This window comes from Thamnophis sirtalis, unplaced genomic scaffold, assembly GCF_051295495.1.
Source record: "Thamnophis sirtalis isolate CommonGarterSnake01/CBP01778 unplaced genomic scaffold, rThaSir2_p1.2 scaffold_3, whole genome shotgun sequence".
NCBI lineage: Eukaryota > Metazoa > Chordata > Lepidosauria > Squamata > Natricidae > Thamnophis > Thamnophis sirtalis.
Window position 1 is genome coordinate 151,365,065 of NW_028261383.1, and position 19,500 is coordinate 151,384,564.

At 42.7% G+C, this 19,500-nt stretch overlaps 1 protein-coding gene across 1 annotated transcript in view; it reads left to right on the top strand.

Moving 5' to 3' along the window:
- FAIM2 (Fas apoptotic inhibitory molecule 2) overlaps positions 1-9,053 on the top strand; it is a 45,873-nt gene extending 36,820 nt beyond the window's left edge. Inside the window, exons 11-12 of the mRNA XM_087710438.1 lie at positions 2,824-2,877; positions 7,529-9,053. Of these exons, the coding sequence (XP_087566564.1) occupies positions 2,824-2,877; positions 7,529-7,678 (204 nt within the window). The 3' untranslated portion in view covers positions 7,679-9,053. The remainder of the gene's footprint in view (positions 1-2,823; positions 2,878-7,528) is intronic.
- The last annotated feature ends 10,447 nt before the right edge of the window (positions 9,054-19,500 follow it).

Sequence of the window (19,500 nt, forward strand, 5' to 3'; positions counted from 1 at the left end):
TCGGCTGGGTTGGGCTTCCCATTGACTTGGTTGGCTGGGATCATTTGTCATCGCTAATTGTTTCCCTCTGGAAATCATTTTGAACTTCCATTCACATTCTTCTGTTATCATTCTGCAGTAGCAGAAGACGTCATCTGCAGTGGAGGATTTTCTAATCTCAGTATAACATATCTAAAAAAAAATGCCCATAGGCTTCCGACAGTGTGTGGGAGAAAAGAGTTACATTATTTTATTGCTGGGATTTTTGAGTTCTGGGAGAAACAATTTCTTCTTCTTCTTCTCCCCATAGATGTCCATTAAAAAAAAATACTCAGGGATGGGCTGCTATGGGTTCACCCGGGTTCGGGAGAACCCATAGCTAATGTTATGGCCGGTTCGGAGAAACTCCAAATCCCACCACTGGCTGGCCCCTCCCACCCTGCCCCTCCTCTCCCCGGAGTCTCCACACAGCCTGTTTTGGATGTGAGGTAAGTTCAGGGCCTGCGTGGAGGCTCAGGGAGGGAGGAAAACGGGCCACCCAGAAGTTCCGGAAAGCTAGAAACGGGCCTGTTTTCAGCCTCCAAAGCCTGGAGGAGGCAGTTTTTGTCCTCCCGGAGGCTTGAGCAAAGCCTCCAGAGCCTGGGGAAGGCAAAAAGGCCCCCACCGTGGTGTAGGAGGCCATGCCCACCCAGCAACCAGCCAGAGAACCAGTTGCTGAAATTTTTGAAGCCCTGAAAATACTGATGGATTGGAAATAGCATTTACCAACTCCTCTCACCATATCCAAGGGGCTTGAGTGTGACCGGCTTTCCTTTTCATTTGTTAGAATTAAAACAGAGTATGGAGAAGTATGCCACCCCCCAGAGGAAGCAGCAGACAAGTTGGGGGTTAGCAATGGTTTTTAGCCTGTTCCTCTGATCTTGGACTTCTGTATGTCTTAATTTTCTAAAGTCTAAATCTCTGATAGGAAAGGCTTATAAGAAAACAAAAATTGGCTAGATGAAAATGCCTTGTTTTCTTTTCCTGGATGTTGAAGATGACAGTTGTTAAAAAAAAAAAAAGACCCCCCCCCCAAATGATTTTTTTTAAAACCAAACCTTGAATTGCCAATATTCCATCTTCTCTAAATGGCTTTCAGCACATTCTTGTTCTCTAGTTGTTTTTCCTGATCATAACTGTCTCTTTGGGCAAGTCTGCAGATTAGAGCAAATCATGATGTGTAGTTAGTTCCAATCGATCACAAGATGATAAATGGTATGCTTGAATGCTTTCAAGAATGAAGGTTGAGAAACAGACAGGATACAGTGAACTAGCTTGACCCAGAGAAAGTTGTCCTCTTCATTAATGTGATTTCTGCTTGAAGAAAAGGTAGCAAGTCCCATTTTTATTTCGTCTTTGACCTTAAATAAATCTTTCTAGAAAGATTTTTTTTATATAAAGGAGTTCCACTCATGTGATCCCCCATTTATAGTTGCTGCCTACCAATGCAACAAGCTGATAAAACCTTTACCGTGTGATCTATGCAGATCCTTTTTACTATCCCTATAAAAACAACAAAAGGTTTCCAAAATACACAAACACAAACCAACAAACACCCCCCCCCACACACACACTTATTTGAACATGTTTTAAAAAGCGATAACTATTCAAAATCTGATTGAGGGGAATGTATGCTTCCGTCATCTACACGAGGCCTAATTATATACAAATGAGATGTTATCAGCTATATACAAATGTATAACATTCCGGTCATACATTCATCTTAAATATTAACAGAAGCAAAAATGGGAAAAATAATATTGCTTGCATGCCTGAATTATTCAGGCCCAAAGTGAATTTAGTGGTGCTTTTTAATTACTGAAGAGAAGGACCAGGGGAGACATGATAGCAGTGTTCCAATATTTGAGGAGCTGCCACAGAGAGGAAGGGGTCAAAGTATTTTCCAAGGCACCTGAGGGCCAGACAAGGAATAATGGATGGAAACTGATCAAGGAGATTCAACCTAGAAATAAGGGTAATTTTTCTGACAGTGAGAACAATCAACCAATGGAACAGAAATTGCCTTCGGAAGTAGTGGGAGCTTTATCATTTGAGACTTTCAAGAAGAGATTGGACTGCCATTTGTCAGAAATGGTGTAGGATCTCCTGCTTGGGCAAGGGATTGGACTAAATGACCTACAAGGTTCTTTCCAACTCTGTTAATCTGTTAAAATCTGTTAGTCTCACTATATGCAAACAATGAAGCTCCTTAATTACACATACATACTCACAGAAAGATAGAAATAGTAGAGACTAGATACTGAAAGATGTAGCCTTAATTTGTCCTATTTGGATGAGAAGGCCACCAGTAGAATTCTGGAGGCACTCGTCCATAAGGAGATCCTGACGTCCTGCAAGAGGCAAAATAATTGAATGACTAGAAAGATAATAGTCCCATCAAGGCCTCAATCCCATTAAATGCAGAATATCCAGTGCAGGATGAACTACAGCATCCCTAATCCTGTTTGCTGTGTTAGTGAAGGAAAAATTTGTGACCATTTCGAGAAGAAAACTCCAGGGCCTACCCTTAGAGATAGTTAGAATCCGCTTCCCTATATTTTTCACCCAGAAAAATATGCTCACTAGGTTCTTTTCCTTCTGGATAATGCACAGGAGACACATTCCTTTTGTGTGTCCAATCACATTTGGCCAATAAAGAATTCTTCGTCTTCTCTTCTTCATTATTTGGGAATCAACTAAACCTTCCTTCTTTCAGCAGTCATTTGGATATTTCTGTCCTCACACAGATTATATTAAATTCTGTCCTATTAGGTTGACCCCAAAGCTCTGTCTCTTTCTCTGTAGGTGCCATGGCTCCAGGCCATTTATGCTGTTCTGGGTGCAGTTGTATTTACAATGGTAAGTCAGCATTGCTTGTATTGCCTAGGATCCTAGGGTCCTTTCAATGGATATGGGTCATATGTAATTTTGCAGAGGGAGGGGCAGCAAAGGGTGAAAGTGGACTTGGTGATGATGCAAAGTGGTTGGAGTTACATCATGCACATAGACTAGGAGGTTCTGTTTTATGTGGGTTGTCAAGTAATTTTTAAAAAAACACTGTGAAGCCTAATTTAATGTACATTAAAAAAGCGATAGGAAATTAACTTGGTGAAAAACGTGGGTTAGGGGCATTCTGTATCCCTAGGGCTAACGATTTATGGAGATTATCAGTCATCCAGGTCATGATTGCCCCAAAGGTGCTTTTTCAAAAGGCAACTGGACTTCATTTGCTTTCACTTCTCATCCAAGAAGCTTCTTCAGTTCTTACCTCCCAAAGACCCGTTAGATCACACAGGGTCGGCCTCCTCCGGGTTCCGTCCACCAGCCAATGCCACCTGGCTACTACCAGGGGGAGGGCCTTCTCTGTGGCAGTTCCAGCCCTTTGGAACGAACTCCCCGCGGAGATTCGGACCCTCACCTCTCTCCAGGCCTTCCGGACAGCCGTCAAAACCTGGCTGTGCCGGCAGGCCTGGGGTTGATGAGTTCCCCTCCCCTCTTGACTTGTATGGTTGTATGACTCTTGTTTATTTTAATCACGTGTATTGTGTTTTATGTTCCCTTTTTCTCCCTTTGAGTTGCTCGCCGCCCTGAGTCCCTCCCGGAGAAAGGCGGCATACAAATAAACTAAATCTTAAATCTTAAATCTCTTCAGTCCTTTAAGTCAGCAACTTAAAGAAAGTCCAGTTGCCTTTTGAAAAAGCACCTTTGGGATTGAAGTCTGTCAATATTTGGGTTAAAGTAGTGAGATCTGCAGGTCCCTTTTATGATATTACAATAACCTTATAGAAATTAGATAGAATATTTTCATCATTCTTCAACTGCCTTCAAAAAGAAGATGAAGTCCTTGGACAATGTCGTTCTTCAGTTTAAGAATCTAAAGCAGAGTAAAGCATTCTGAAACATGCAGGCCAAGGAAAGCTAAAACAATATAGGCTACAGTGTGCCATAGACATAAGGCAGGGGTCGGCAACCCGCGACTCTGGAGCCGCATGCAGCTCTTTCATCCCTCTGCTGTGGCTCCCTGTTGCCGGTCTGTTCCTCAATTGATAGGGTTTTTGGTTAGGACAGATAGAGGAAAAAGGACGCCATGCTAGGAGGAGACTCTATGGTGGAGGAACCGGACTTCCGGTTGGCGAAGGAAGAAGGATGCTACTCTAGGAGGAGGCTCTATGGTGGTGGTCGGGAACAAGAATTCCGGTCAGCAGAGTAAAAAGGACGCTTCACTAGGAGGAGACTCCAGAATTGAATGGGGGGCTTCCGGTTAGGACCTTTGTGGCTCTTCAAGTGTTTAAGGTTGCGGATCCCTGACATAAGGAAATTGTGGAAAGTATACTATGTCAGTGATCAGTTTTAAGATGGTTGATCCCAAAATAGGAATCTGTGGGTGGAAAGTATGCTCAGCCTGATTTTTATCCCCATAAAAAGCCAATATCCTCTCCTAGTCATGTTTTATTGTTTGGATTTCTGCACCAATGCAAAAGAACCAGAAATGTGAACTATTGTCAGGTGGATGAATGAATGAATGAATGGTCTCAATAAAGCCATCAACTTTTTAAAAGGCACATGCTAGAAGCTTGTAGGCCACATACATGTATTGAAGGGATGTATAACAAGTGCATTTGTTGCAACAGATTTGAGGTTTGCAATCTACTTACAAAAGGCAAGGAGCCAAGACTACAAAGGTTCCGAGAGAAGACAGGTTTATTGGACGTGTCCAGAGTTCAGTGGGATTGACACCAAGACTGAACTGCCGGGGCTATCCCCTGGCAGAGATTTTATACTTTTTAATTAAACATTACAAATCAAGAGGCGTTACAATAGGCGGATACATTTTAGGGTCAAGACCCTTGCTGAGATCAGTAAAAGATATTTTTGGGAAAATTACAAATACAAGATTCTCATAAAGTTCCGAGTTACAAAAGGGAAGCGAATCTTGGTTACTCATGAAGCAAGCAGGATATATTGCTAAAATATTGCTAAAATATCGCTGATTGAAGGTTAAAATATTGCTGACTTTAAAGCATGCAAAAGGCTGTCATGATTATTTTTGGTTTGTTCCTTACACCCATGCTTCCTGTTTCACTCTTGTGCAAAGCTTGCATTTACGTTCCCTTAATTTTTGTAATAGGAGAAAGAGGAAGTTTTAGGCCAGTAGTTCAAAAGTGAGCTTTGATTTTTAGTATTAAGCATTTTAAAGGTTATAATGTTTAGCCTGTTAGAATCACTTAACCTGGTCAACCATTGGTGGGTTTACCTGTGCACCCCCTCCTGCATCACATTCATGGGATAAAACTGGCTGTATAGACTTTGCCCCTTCCCTATTCTGGGCTCTCCCAGGCTGAGAGAATGCAACATAGTCAAAGACCAAAGAAAAAGGCAGCAAGGCAGTGAACATGTTGTAGGCTGGTCTTACACCAGATCCTCTTCCATGTACAATTTCCCTGTCCACTATTATATTCTAAGGACAGATTCAGCCCACTGGGTCAGCAGGGTTTCACGTCTCAACAGTTCAGCCCTATTTCTTTGTTCAGTAATCCATCTGATGGGAATAAACCTCCTTATTTGAGATATGTGCCTTTTGGGTGCTGGAACATTTCTCTCTGTTTGTCAGGGTTCCTGAAAAATCTTTCTGTAGATTTCTCTGCACACTTCTCTGAGCTACCAAAAGGTTTTCTTTTTTCTCTTTTTGGCCCCAACCCACTGTTTCCATTTATCTTCTCTGCTCCTGACTCTGGACCTTTGAATGTGGTTCTTATGCAAATACTCAGCGATAGGAGAGATATACACATATCAACTAAATGGGCCAGTGCCTTAAGCCAACAAGGTTATCCGGCCTATTCCTGTAATCCTGTTAACAATACTGGAATAAACCAGTTTACCACTTCCAATTCCAAACAAAGAAAAGCTGTTCCCCTTGCTTTCTGATCATGCCACTTTGCACCTTTGATAACCCAGGATTGCTCATGGCACTAAACCACAGATATAGAATGTTGGCTCCTGCCAAGCTTCATGAATGAGAATTTTAGGAAACAATCATGAAGCAAAGGAAAGAGGATGGAAAATAATAGTATTAGAAAATTAGCTTGAGGCTCCACTGGGTTGGTGTTGGAATGATGCTAAAATACAATTTGGACTTAAGCCTGTCTCATATACCATCTGGGATGAAGCAAAAACAAAGGGGAAACAGCATAAACAATTGCCAGGGCATGTTTTTGCAGCAGTTTGGTATTGTGGTTAAGGCACCAGGTTGGAAACTGGGAGACTGTGAATTCTAGTCCTATCTTAGGCACAAAAGTGACCTTGGGCCAGCCCCTCTGTCTCAGCTCTAGCAGCCAGGTAAAGGCAAACCACTCCCAAAATCTTGCCAAGAAAACTCACAGATGCAGTCTGGCAGTTGCCAGGTGACAAAGCCGACTTAAAGGGCTCTAAACCAAACCAAACCAAACCAAAAAAGGAGGGTTCAATGGAAAAAGCAGGGGCCTGAAATTTAAATCGTGTAGGCTTGAAATGATTAATACCACTGCATTTGCAGCTGTGAAATTAGCAGCACCATTTCGTGTGGAAGTGACAGTAATGTGAAGAATATAACTCACAGATTCATTTCTAGCTTGAATTTTAAACTAATCCTCACCAGCCAACTTTTTGTCACTTCTGCAAACTACTGGGGGGGAAAAGAGACTTTTATACCTTCTACCTCATAAGCTTAGGAAAAGGAAAAGTAGAAGAACGGTAGAAGTCCCCAGCTGGGATCCCAAAGAAAAGTTAGGATGTAAATCTAGTGCAGGAGTGTCAAACTTGTGTCATCACAGCAGGATCATGTGATGTATCTGGACTTTCCCCCCCTTTGCTAAATTGGTCCTGGGCATAGCTAGTATGTGACTCATCTGGCCCGCAGGCCGCATGTTTGACAGCCCTGCTCTAGTGAATAGCCTACTCATTTTTTATTTTAATATTTAAATTCTGTCCTGCCAATAAATATGCATCAGTCATAGTGTGCTGTTTGATTTTATTTAGCATATTGTGTGTACCTAGACACTCTGGCTTGTTTCGACAAACCACAGTAAAACTAAGCCTAGCTCAACAAGGCTAAGGAAATCAGGACTCATCTACTGGACAGGATGATTCCTTTTCCATGTTCTTGCTCTGTCACTGAACCACACTGGAGCTCCGATTAGCCTATGGCTGGAGAAGATCCACAATTTATAATCCAAGCCAAGGGAACCTCCATAGTGAAGAGCAGAGTTAGGTAGGAGATGCTGAATATTCACAGATGTGAATCCAGCTGCACTTCCAAGAGAAGCATTTGGGAACATCCATGCACAGGACTATAGGTTTTGCACACATTTTTTCCCCATACATCTCTGTCAACTCTTTTCTTCTTACTTAACTTATAGGATTAGGGAGTAGGGATTGGGGAACCAACAACTTTCCAATTTTCTCCACCCAATGCCTTGGATACCAAAAGATTGCATTTTAATCACTGTCTGCATTTGCTTTTTTTTCTCCTTAGTTCCTGGCCTTTGATACCCAGCTGCTGATGGGGAACCGTCGCTATGCTATGAGTCCAGAGGAATATATTTTTGGAGCCCTCAACATATATCTGGACATCATCTACATATTTTCTTTCCTCCTTCAGATCTTTGGAAGCAGTCGGGACTGAGCCTCTAGGCCCTGTGTCTGATAAAACAGAAATATATTTAGAAAGAGAAAGAGAGAGATTTATAATAATACAACAAGCAAGAAAGGAGAGAAGGAAAGAGAAGTAACCTCTCTGTCCTTTAGCAAGCTTAATTGCTTCAAGAGAGCATTTGCTCACCCACTGGTCTACCTGAGCTCCCGATACAGTCGTGTGTGTGTGTATGTGTGCACGCGTGTGTGTGTACACTTGTGTGTGTATTTATATACACATGCTCTTAGGATAAACCGGTATATATGCTAGGCTTTCCCTTGCTTTCATAACTGCTTTCAATATGTATACTGAAATTAGAGTAATAGAGGAAAGAGCACTTAGGAGAGAGAAAAAAATGCTATTGATTTTAACTTAAAACTGAACAAATGAAGAAACGAACTAGTCAGAAACTTAAGTTTGCTATATCCAAAGTGAGCAAGTTGTAAAAACGCCCGAAATGTATGTAAAGTTCATTTTGTTATTATGTGAATTGTTCCAAATTTCAGAGTTCTGGCACAATCCTAGTCTGTATATTGTTGTTTCTACTTAGATCTGCTCCCCCACAGAGAGTTTAGTAGGTTATATATAGTTCTTCTTGGTTATTTTTTTAGCCAATTGAATAACAAGATTTTATCTGCAGAAATTTCTTAGTACTCTTTCGGGGCCTTCATTTTGGCTAGATCATTTTTATCTGGCCTACCCATTTAATTTCCCGATTTCTAGCTGAAGATATCTTTTTTTAAAAAGAGTTATTTTGCAGATTTTTGTTTTGGCCCTAATCTCAGGCTAGCCAAAAAGGGAGAGAAAAGTGAACCTTATAAAAAATGAACCAAGGGCAATGTTGGAGTTGGTTATGCTCTGGTCCCAACCACTGGTAGAACCACCATTTGCTTTCCTTGCACATGTGCTTCTGCTACATCACGTCTTCCACTTGTCCTTACTCTCTACTTCCACCCAAATGTTAAGTTCCTTGGGACATTGGTGGTAGTGCAGAGGAGATCTTTTCAAGAGCTTATCAGAGCCCAGAAGATGACAAGGCAATCAGCAAATAAGAGAACCATCATCGATTTGAGCACATTCTTATTATCCCATTATTTTGTGAGTGGGTATTGAGTGGGCTTTATAGAAGAAAGAGACACCTTTTGGCAGTTTCATAACATGTTGTAAATAACTAAATCTAAAGAGGATTTCTGAAAAGGGTTTATTCATTCTCTGTAAGAGTCTTCAATAACTTTGCACTCTCCCCATAATAATCCTTATGAAGATGAAGAGACATAGATGGGAACCTTATTTCTCCTACAAGACATTTTTGTAACCCTGATCACTTTTATCCATTAAAAAGTATCTTGCTACTTGTCCTGTGCAATAGTCCAGAACTACTTTTTCTACTTTGGTGTAATCATCGAGGCCTAAAAACATAATTTGCAAGTTGTCACTTAAAGGTACAGGTATGCAGGTCTTGGCGTATCACTTGCCATCTTCAGGCTGGTGCTTTCGGCTTCATGCTCGTGCGAGCTGCCGAAGGCACCAGCCTGAAGATGGTGAGTGGGACCTTGTCGAAACGTCGCCAAGATACCCTCAATCTTACATGGGAAAAGACCTGAATACGCCAAGACCGTGCTTTATTCAAGTATAAAGTATAATCTTTATTGTCATTGTACTTAAATACAACTAAATTGGTTTTAACCTCACTGGTGCAAAATTATAGCAGAAACGAAAAAAGAAAGAAAAAAAAATAGGGTGTGCATGGAGTGATTGTGGTTGTATTTAAAAGTCTGACAGCCCAAGGATAGAAACTATATTTAAAACTATTTGTTTGGCTGGCTATACTTTGATGTCTTGAAGAAAGGCTTGCCACAAAAGTAAAAAATAACAAAAAAAAAGCTTCTTCCAACATGTTAAAAACAAGAAAAAAGTTAAGGAAACAATTGGCCCATTGCTGGGAGAAAGTGACAAGAAGGTGACAAGCAACAGGGAGAAAGCAAAACTATTTAACTCATGTTTTGCATCTGTCTTTACACAAAGGGATAAAACAGTCCAACCTATCAAAAACAGCACCACAAAAATCAGATTAGGAACACAAATTGAAATAGGGAAGAATATGGTAAGTGAGCACCTGTCTACCCTAGATGAATTCAAATCACCAGGACCAGATGGATTACACCCCAGGGTTTTGGCAGACCAGATCTGAACCACTGAACTATATCTTTCAGAGATCTGGAGCACCAGGGAACTACCAGAGGATTGGAAAAGAGCTGATGTGGTTCCCATCTTCAAAAAAGGGAAAAAAGATCCAGGAAACTATAGACCTATCAGCCTGACCTCAATACCAGGAAAGATTCTGGAAAAGATATTCAAGCAACAAATTAGCGAACACCTAGAAGCAAACAAAGTAATAGCCAAAAGCCAACATGGGTTTGTCAAAAACAGATCATGCCAGACTAATCTTATTGCATTCTTTGATAATGTGACAAAATTAGTGCACCAGAGGAATGCCGTCGATATAGTTTACTTGGACTTCAGTAAGGCATTTGATAAGGTAGACCATAACCTACTACTAGATAAAGTAGAAGAATGTGGGTTAGACAGCATCACCACCAGATGGATTGGTAACTGGCTGACCAACCGCACTCAAAGTGTAGTCCTCAATGTAACTGCATCTTCATGGAGATGCAGTGGAGTATGCAGTGGAGTACCCCAAGGCTCTGTTTTGGGCCCAGTACTCTTCAACATCTTCATCAATGATTTGGATGAGGGAATAAATGGGGAACTCATCAAATTTACAGATGACACCAAACTGGCAGGAATAGCCAAGACTCCAGAAGACAGGCTTAAGATACAGAAGGATCTTGACAAACTTGAACATTTGGCACTATCTAATAAAATGAAATTCAATGGTGAAAAAAGTAAGGTTCTAAATTTAGGCAACAAAAACGAAATACATAGGTACAGTATAGGTGGTACTTTGCTCAACAGTAGTAACTCTGAAAGGGATCTTGGCGTCCTAGTGGACAACCATTTAAATATGAGCCAGCAGCTGCCAAAAAAGCCAACACAGTTCTAGGCTGCATAAACAGAGGGATAGAATCAAGATCACGTGAAGTGTTAATACCACTTTATAATGCCTTGGTAAGGCCACACTTGGAATACTGCATTCAGTTTTGGTCACCACGATGTAGAAAAGATGTGGAGACTCTCGAAAAAGTACAGAGAAGAACAACAAAGATGATTAGGGGACTGGAGACTAAAACATGAAGAACGGTTGCAGGAACTGGGTATGTCTACTTTAATAGAAAGAAGGACTAGAGGAGACATGATAGCAGTATTCCAATATTTCAGGGGTTGCCACAAAGAAGAGGGAGTCAAACTATTCTCCAAGGCACCTGAGGATAGAACAAGAAGCAATGGATAGAAACTAATCAAGGAGAGAAGCAACTTAGAACTGAGGAGAAGTTTCCTGACAGTTAGAACAATTAATCAGTGGAACAGCTTGCCTCCAGAAGTTGTGAATGCCCCAGCACTGGAAGTCTTTAAGAAGATGTTGGATGGCCATTTATCTGAAACGGTATAGTTTCCTGCCTAGACAGGGGGTTGGACTAGAAGACCTCCAAGGTACCTTCCAATTCTGCTATTGTATTGTATTGTCTTCTGCTCGATGGTAGAAGTGCAAAGAGACACTGACCAGGGTGTGAATCATCTCTGAGTATCTTCCTTACTCTGCTAAAGCAGCGAGATCTGGCGATGTCATCCAGTGGTGTCAGAGGGCAACCAATGGTTTCTTGTGCCGAATTGATCACGCTCTGTAGTGCCTTCCTGTCCGCAGCTGTTAAAGCAATATACCATACTGTAATGTAATATGTGAGGACACTTTCTATGGTGGACCGATAGAAAAAGATCATCAGCTGTTATTCCACCTGATTTTTTCGCAGGACTCTAAGGAAATGAAGTCTCTGTTGGGCCTTTCCAATCACCAGAGACGTGTTGTTTTTCCAGGAGAGATCTTGACTAGTAAGCACTCCCAAGAATTTAAAAGAGGAAACCTTCTCCACACAGCCCCCCTTGATATATAGTGGGGCCGGCTGCTCTCTGTGCTTTTGGAAATCTAGCACCATCTCCTTTGTTTTACTAGTATTTAGTTATAAGTTGTTTCTTGAGCACCATGGGGATACCTTCTGGACTTCTTCCCTGTATGCTGATTCGTCTCCTCCAGTTATGAGACCCAGCACCGTTGTGTTGTCTGCAAACTTTATTATGATGTTGGATGGATCAGAGGATATCAACGTATTTTGGCACGATAGTTCAGATGGCTCTTGCTGGTTGTTAAGAAAACTATTAAAATTGAACGTAAATGGTCTGGAGGAAAAATGGACTCCCTCTGGAGCCTGCCATGCCTTACTCTACTCCTCTCCCAAATATTTTCTGGTCAAATGACAGTGTTGATACTTAGCTTTGGTTTGGGTGGGGGTTCTAAGTAGTAGTCTTTCCCAATTTGGAGCCTTTGAGTTGTGTTTATCTAGACTGGGGCTGTCAAACGTAAGGCCCAGGGATCAGATCTGGCCCGCAGGGTACTTAGATATGGCCTGTGGGGCCACCCTGGAAACAGCGAAGGACTGGCCTCCAGTGCTTCTGCCAGTGAAAACTGGCTCATAAGCTCCATTTTCACTAGTAAAGGGTTGCAGGAGGCCATGGCAGCCAAAAACGGAGCTTGGGAGCCCGTTTTAGCTGGCAGAGCGCTTGGGCCGCCACAGGCGCCCCTGGCAGGAGTTATGTCAAGCAGGCCATGTCCACCCTGGTCCCTCCACCCCCTTAGGTCAAACAACCCTGATGCGGCCCTCGGTGTAATTGATTTGACACCCCTGATCTAGACTCCTATCCTTCCCAGCATGACAGGTGGGCATTGGTGACCCATGAATCTGGAGAGCACCAAGCACAATCAGATTATTTTGAATGATTTTACAACAACAATATTTGGCGTTCCTTAGTGAGCTGAGTTTCTTAGTGAGCTGAGAAAATCATGTGGTTGAGAAAGAGCTGAAACCAGGTCTCCTTTACCACCTGGAATCTGCAGACAGATGCACTGTATGGGATGTTATGGTGCCTATTTCATGATTTGCTCACTGCTTTTCTTTTTAGACTGTCCTGCTTAGCCTCCGAGGATCTCTGCACATGAGGCAGAGCTCACCAGCAGCCTGTCATCCAAGCTGTGTTCAGTCAGAATACCTGCTCACCTTTCCCAGTGTTTATAGCATATTGTGTTCCCAGGTGGCTCAGTTATTCAAGCAGGACATTCTGTCCCAGGTTAATGTATGCCTTTGGTTGCATTGCTTGAGTGCATCAGGTCCTGGTGCAGAGACATTAAGTTCCTTCGGCTCCCCCCTCCCTCCACAACTTGCAGGCTGATTTCAAGACTGGAATGAGCTCGTGTTTGTAGTCTCCATCAGAGCCCTTCGTGCCAAGTAAGGAAGCGTGCCAATGCTCCCTGCTCTAGAAAAAATACTCCCTGGTATCTAAGTGGCATGACCTGGAAGCCCAGGAAATTACACCTGAGGGTGGGGGGAGCGATACCAGAGCTGAGGTCAGCAACTAGCCATCCCCTCCCAAATTTCAGAAGCTAAAAGAGAAATGACAGCTGTGAGGTGTCAGTTGAATTGAAGAGATGAAGAAGACCTTTGAAGAGCTTTTAGTTAAAAAAAAAAAAAGAGTAATTGTGACCAGGGGTATTTAGAGCAGAGGGATTTGGGGAGTGAGGTGGGGGAGGAGGGGATGAGTTAAGAGGACTTTTGTTGCTAACCAGAGGGCAATCTCATTTGGAAGAGCAGAGAGATGGCTTGCTTTACATGCCACCTCCCACCTCTGCATGTCTCCAGGCTACAGTTCAAATGAACTCAAGAGAGTAGCCAGAGTATCTTTTCATCTCCATTGGGCCCTTAATGTTCCTCATTTGGAAATCATACCAGTTATTTTCTTAACTGTGGGCTGAAGGCTAAGACCAGCAGCCTGAAACTATTATTTAAAAGGCGATGCTTCCAGCTGATAGGGGTGGTTTATCTGAGATCTCCCTGAGAGCAGAGAAGGGAGTGCGTCATTGGGTGGTGTGTGGCAATTCTGGCCCATGAAGAAAAAAGGATTTCGCCAGCAAGGGCCCCAATCGCCTGTCCTGAGCACCATCCAATTGCAGCTGCTCTTCCAAGCACTTCTGCCTCTGCCATCCTTGTATCTCAAGCAATTGGCCAGTTAAAGCCATGGAAGGACAGAAAAAGAGAATTGCCATGCACCTACCAACAAAGGCTTTTTGTCCCGTTTCCCCCTCCCCCTTTTAACATTTCTACACAATTTGTGTAGGGAGACGGTGGCTCAGTGGCTAAGAAGCTGAGCTTGTCGATCAGAAAGGTCAGCAGTTCGGCGGTTCAAATCCCTAGTGCCACGTAACGGAGTGAGCTCCCATTACTTGTCCCAGCTTCTGCCAACCTAGCAGTTCAAAAGCACGTAAAAAATGCAAGTAGAAAAATAGGAACCACCAGGTAACAGCATTCCGTGCACCTTGGGCATTTAGTCATGCCGGCCACATGACCACGGAGACATCTTCGGACAGCGCTGGCTCTTCGGCTTTAAAACGGAGATGAGCACCGCCCTCTAGAGACGGGAACGACTAGCACATATTTACATTTCAAAGCCAGGCTGGAAAGTTGAAGATCAAAAGCACCTTCATAATAAAGGGGTGAAGCAGTGTGATTTGTGAAAGCAAACAAGCACAGCAAGTTGAGGAAATGGTCCATACTGATGTTCTGACATGGGCAAACACTCATTTGTATCAAATGTAAGCGAGGTTGTTCAGGTGTGAAGAAGTCTGTATATAGCCATGTCTACTTGCCTTTATGATGTGATTCTCAAACACAAGATTGAGGAAGCTGCCTTGAAAGTCAGGTTGGAATGATTGGCGATCAACAATGTAGGAGCAGTTTCCATTGTTCTGTTTGGGGTTTCATTTCCATCATTCCAACTAAGATAACCCTAGTTCAGGGCCTCTGAAGAGGAGTAGCTTTCCTAACCTTGATTAAGGAGCTGTAGCCTTCCTCCAACAAACTTTCTGGGTAGAGGGTTAAATTAACAGAAATTGGGATCTTGTATCTACTGGTAGTTCCAACTGCTTATTTTTGTATACCCCCCCCCACCTTTATTCCACAGAATTCAGTCACATTTGTAGGTAGATGGAAATATTTGAAAAAGGCTTAAATATTGGACTCTTCTATACCTTTTCTTTAAAATGAAACAGACCTGGCAATGGATTAAACAGTTGTGCAAAATATTTGTTATGAACCTGCTACTGGTTTTGGATACTTACCTTCTAAATACTCCATCAGAACCTATCCTAAAACTATTGAATTCCATAGAACAAGGGTCACTAACCTTTTGGATCTCAGGGGTCACTAAATTCATAATTTTAAATCCTGTGGGCCACTAATATGAATTTTTTAAAATGATAAATAGTATTTAGTGCAATATAAAAAATGCAAATCTTTTTTCTACGGACCATCAAAATTTTCTTGTGGACCCCCAGTGGTCCACGGACCTCCAGTTGGTGGCCTCTGTCATAAAAGACAACAAGAGAACAGGAATAATCTGTAACTATTTTCTCTGAAGGCAGGGAATGAGATCCAAATGATATGCCCTGCATTTGAAAGGGTCCTTGAAAGGTAACAATTTATAGATTTAATACATCAAACACCCCTCCAAACACACATTATCCTTAAAGCTATCCACTTTCACTGGGCATAATGGCTCCTGAACCTGTACTTTAGGATTGACTAAATTTTTGGTAGTACTCAAAAACTGGACACATCTAAACAATTGGAGATCCCAAAGGATCAATCAGTAGATATGGAAAGAGCCCTTCAGAATAAAGATGTGCATTAAAACAATGGCTTTATTCTGGAGAAAGTCTGCCTCAGAGATGGGTTCCTACCTGTTCAGTCGAATAGGTAGTAACTTGGCAGCCTGGGTCACTGGAACCGGCAGCGACCCAGGCCTGCCACACCCCCGAACCGGTTCCCTGGTCACTCGCCCTACCCACCCGCCCCACCCAGTCATTCCTCACCTCCCGGGTGGCTTCCCTGCCTAAGCTGCCTAAGTTGCCTTGCCTGCCTAAGCTGCCACGTGCCATGGACTGCTAAATTGGCAAAATGAACAGCTAAATTGGCCACGCCCACCCAGTCACATGACCACCAAGCCACTCCTACCCAGTCACATGAACACCAAGCCACGCCCACAAATTAAGCCACACACACAGAGCCCGTAGTAAAAAAATTCAAAACCCACCACTGGTCTGCCTATACAGTTGCTAAGAATTCAGCAAAGTGATGGTACATAATTAACAGTAGCATATAATCAAGCGTTCTCAAGGAATATCTATTTCTCTCAGAAACAAGTTTAAATATAGTCATTCAGTCAAGATACAATATTTTGTTTTTTTTAAATTATTATTACTTCCAAAGACACTTTCAATATGGAACTTAAGTTTCATTCACATGAAAAGGGGCTTAATTTTGTTTTAAGATGAGGCAGGGGTGGGCTGCTGGGGGTTCGCAGGGGTTTGGGAGAACCTCTAGCTAAGATTCTGTGCAGTTCGGAGAACTCCCAATTCCCACTCCTGGCTGGCCCCACCCACCCCTCCCCTTCCAGGAGTCCCCACACAGCCCATTTTGGATGCAGGTAAGTGCAGGGCGTGCACAGAGGCTCGAGAACGGCGAAAAATGGGCCTACCAGAAGTTCGGGAAGGTCAGAAACAGGCCTGTTTCTGGCCTCCAGAGGGCTTCTGGAGCCTGGGGAGGCCATTTATGCCCTCCCAGAGGCTGGAGGAAAGCCTCTAGAGCCCGGGGAGGGCAACCCCCCCCCCCCCGCTGTGGTGCAGGAGGCAGACTAGGCCACGCTCACCCTCACCCAGCAACCGGGCAGAGAACCCCCTGCTAAAATTTTTGAATCCCACCCCTGGATGAGAGGTATAATATTCTGCAGCTTCCTTTAAGAGCTTTTACAAAACTCCCAAGGAAAAAAACTTGCAAAAGCTCGGACTTTTTTCAGTGAATGTCTGACTTGCTGCTTAGGACACAAAAGGCTTGGTTTACTTAGAGGGGCAGCATTGGTTTCGGTGTCTGAGAAGGCTAACCTTTCCTCATAAACTCAGCATCTGAGGTCATCCAATTAAGCTCACCTACAGGAAATGAAGATTTAAGAAAAGGTAGGCCTTTTGACATTTATTGCGGAGAAAAGGGCTACGTGTTTTAAAAGTGGCTTTAGGTATATGCAAGAACTCCATTGAAGTTGGTGGGTTGCACTGTGACGTAGAACAGATTTTTTTTTATTTCCTTTGAAGTGAGTTGTTCCTCCCATTGCCCCCTCAGTTTGCTCAGTTTTTTACAGACTCTACACAAAATTACATATGCATCTTGCTGTAAATCTCCATCCTAACATTTCTTATATGTGCATGCTTGGTTTTTCCCCAGACAGCTCAAAGTAGCAGCCATGAGAGTGATCCTTCATTTTATACACACAACAATAACAGAGTGAAGTGGGTTGAGCAGAGAAAACAGTGGCTACATGGCTGAGTAGGAGCCTGAGGCTTTGGTCTCAATTCAACTCCTTAGTCATCCATGACGAGGAGATGTTCATAGACTATGTTAGAAGGCAGAAACTTTTTGATGGTCTGAGATCACATTTCCTTTCTTCCTTCCTCCTCTTCCTTCCCTGCCTCCCTCCTTCTCATTCCCATATCCTTCCTTCCTTTCCTTCCTTCCCTCCTTCCCTCTGCTGGGAATGCAGTGAAAGGAGCAAGAAAGCCAACAGGGCAGGGTGAAGATTTCTGGGCATCTCTGGAAGATGGGAGAATTTAGGATTTTCTTCTCAGCCATGTTAAGTACATTATGGCTTACAGATACATCCATGGAGAGTTTCCTATCTCAAATTGGCAGGAAATTCTGTAAGTTGCCAGAAAGTGATCTGCCCACTCTTTTTCTAGTTCTGTAATACAGGGCTCCCCAACCAACGATCCGTGGCCCCGCACTGGTCTGCAGCAGGCCAGCAACCGGTCTGTGCAAACAAGCGAAACCCCATCCGTGGGATGCAGGCAGCATGCGAAGCCTCCAATCCGGGGGAAAAAACTCTCTCCATGGAACTGGTCCCTGGTGCCCAAAATATTGGGGGCACTGCTGTAATACATACTTAATGGTAATTGTTTAAAAACTGAATCTAAAACATGATGCTGATTGGTGTGCAACTTCCCCCAGGCAATCTTCTCCCATTAGCCTCTTTTAAACTAACTAAGGCACCATAGCAGCCAGCATCACATTTCAGTGTTGTTCTGAAGCACACAGTGTTCAGCTTATTCTTGCACTGTGTGTTCCTGGTTACAGTTTATAGCTGTCTATATGTGTGTTTTTGTGTGTATGTGTGTGTGTGTAGGGGGGAATAAACCAAACATGCTTGCAATGAAAGTTAGGAAAGAATACAGTCACTGCCCCCTTGTGGTTTTTTTTCCCCAAATTCACCAGAGCGGTGTATGTGGTTTGGTTGTTGCCATCTTCTGTGGACAATTAATTCTCTATTCAGTAGCTAAACCTTTGCTGCAGTTTCAAGTGAAGTGAACAGCAAAGGATCTGGTCATTCAGTTTTCACTGTGGTGAAACGCAGCGATAGCCATCACCTGAAACATGTTTGAGAATGGCTTTTCATCAGAATCTTGTCTAATAAGGAAATTAAGGATCGAGATTTCTTATTTGGCAGGTACTCTGTGTGTGTGGATTCTCCTTGTAGCTCCTTGCAGCTACCTTTGCTTATTTTCACTTTAGGAATGGAACGTAATTGACCCAACACTTTGATTTTGTTTTCGTTATGAAAATATTGCACTTTTTTCATTGGTGTGGCTAACCAAGTGTTGCAAAATAGCAACTGAGTTGAAGGGTTCTTCATTTGAGGACCAGCAAAGACCAAGGAGCACTTACTAATTGCTACAGTTCATTGTTTATGTGTAGAACAGACAGTACAGTAGGATATAATCTAAGATTGATCCCAAGAGAGAATAAATGGTGATGTTTACTTCCTTTGGCAGTTTTCCCTCCCTCCTTTCCTCTCTCTGCTTCATACACATAATAGCACTATAGCAATAGCACTTAGATTTATATACCACTTCACAGTGCTTTTATAGCCCTCTCTAAGCAGTTTACAGAGTCAGCCAACAATTTGGGTCCTCATTTTACCCACCTCGGAAAGATGGAAGGCTGAGTCAACCTTGAGCCTGGGGGGATTCGATCTGCCAAATTGCAGGCTCTGGCAGTCAGTAGAAGTAGCCTGCAGTACTGCACTCTAACCATTGTGCCACTGCAGCTCAATGAAGGTAGCACAGTCTTAGGATAAGACCATTGTGGTAATGTCTCTGCTGACCCCCCAAGGAAGATTTCCTTCTCTGAGGTGATGTTGACTCTTGAATCCATCAGCTTTGCTTCTAAAATAGTTGGTATCCTTGCCGGCAAAGCTCGGATGCTTGCTATCAAAATGGCATTTTAGTTTGTTCAGCTTCATAGATTCGGCTGATAGAACTTCACAACAAATAATACATTGCGGTTTCTCAATTCCTGCTATAATTATTGAGGTAAAACCATACTGAAAAAAATCCTCACTATATTTTCTTTTCTTAACGTTCTTCCCTACACAATCCATTGTCATTGGATAATAATACAAAAGATGATACATGGCATAATTCAGTCAATACAGTTCATTAAAGTTTCCCATGATTTACCATTCTGTGTGTGTTTTTTTACATA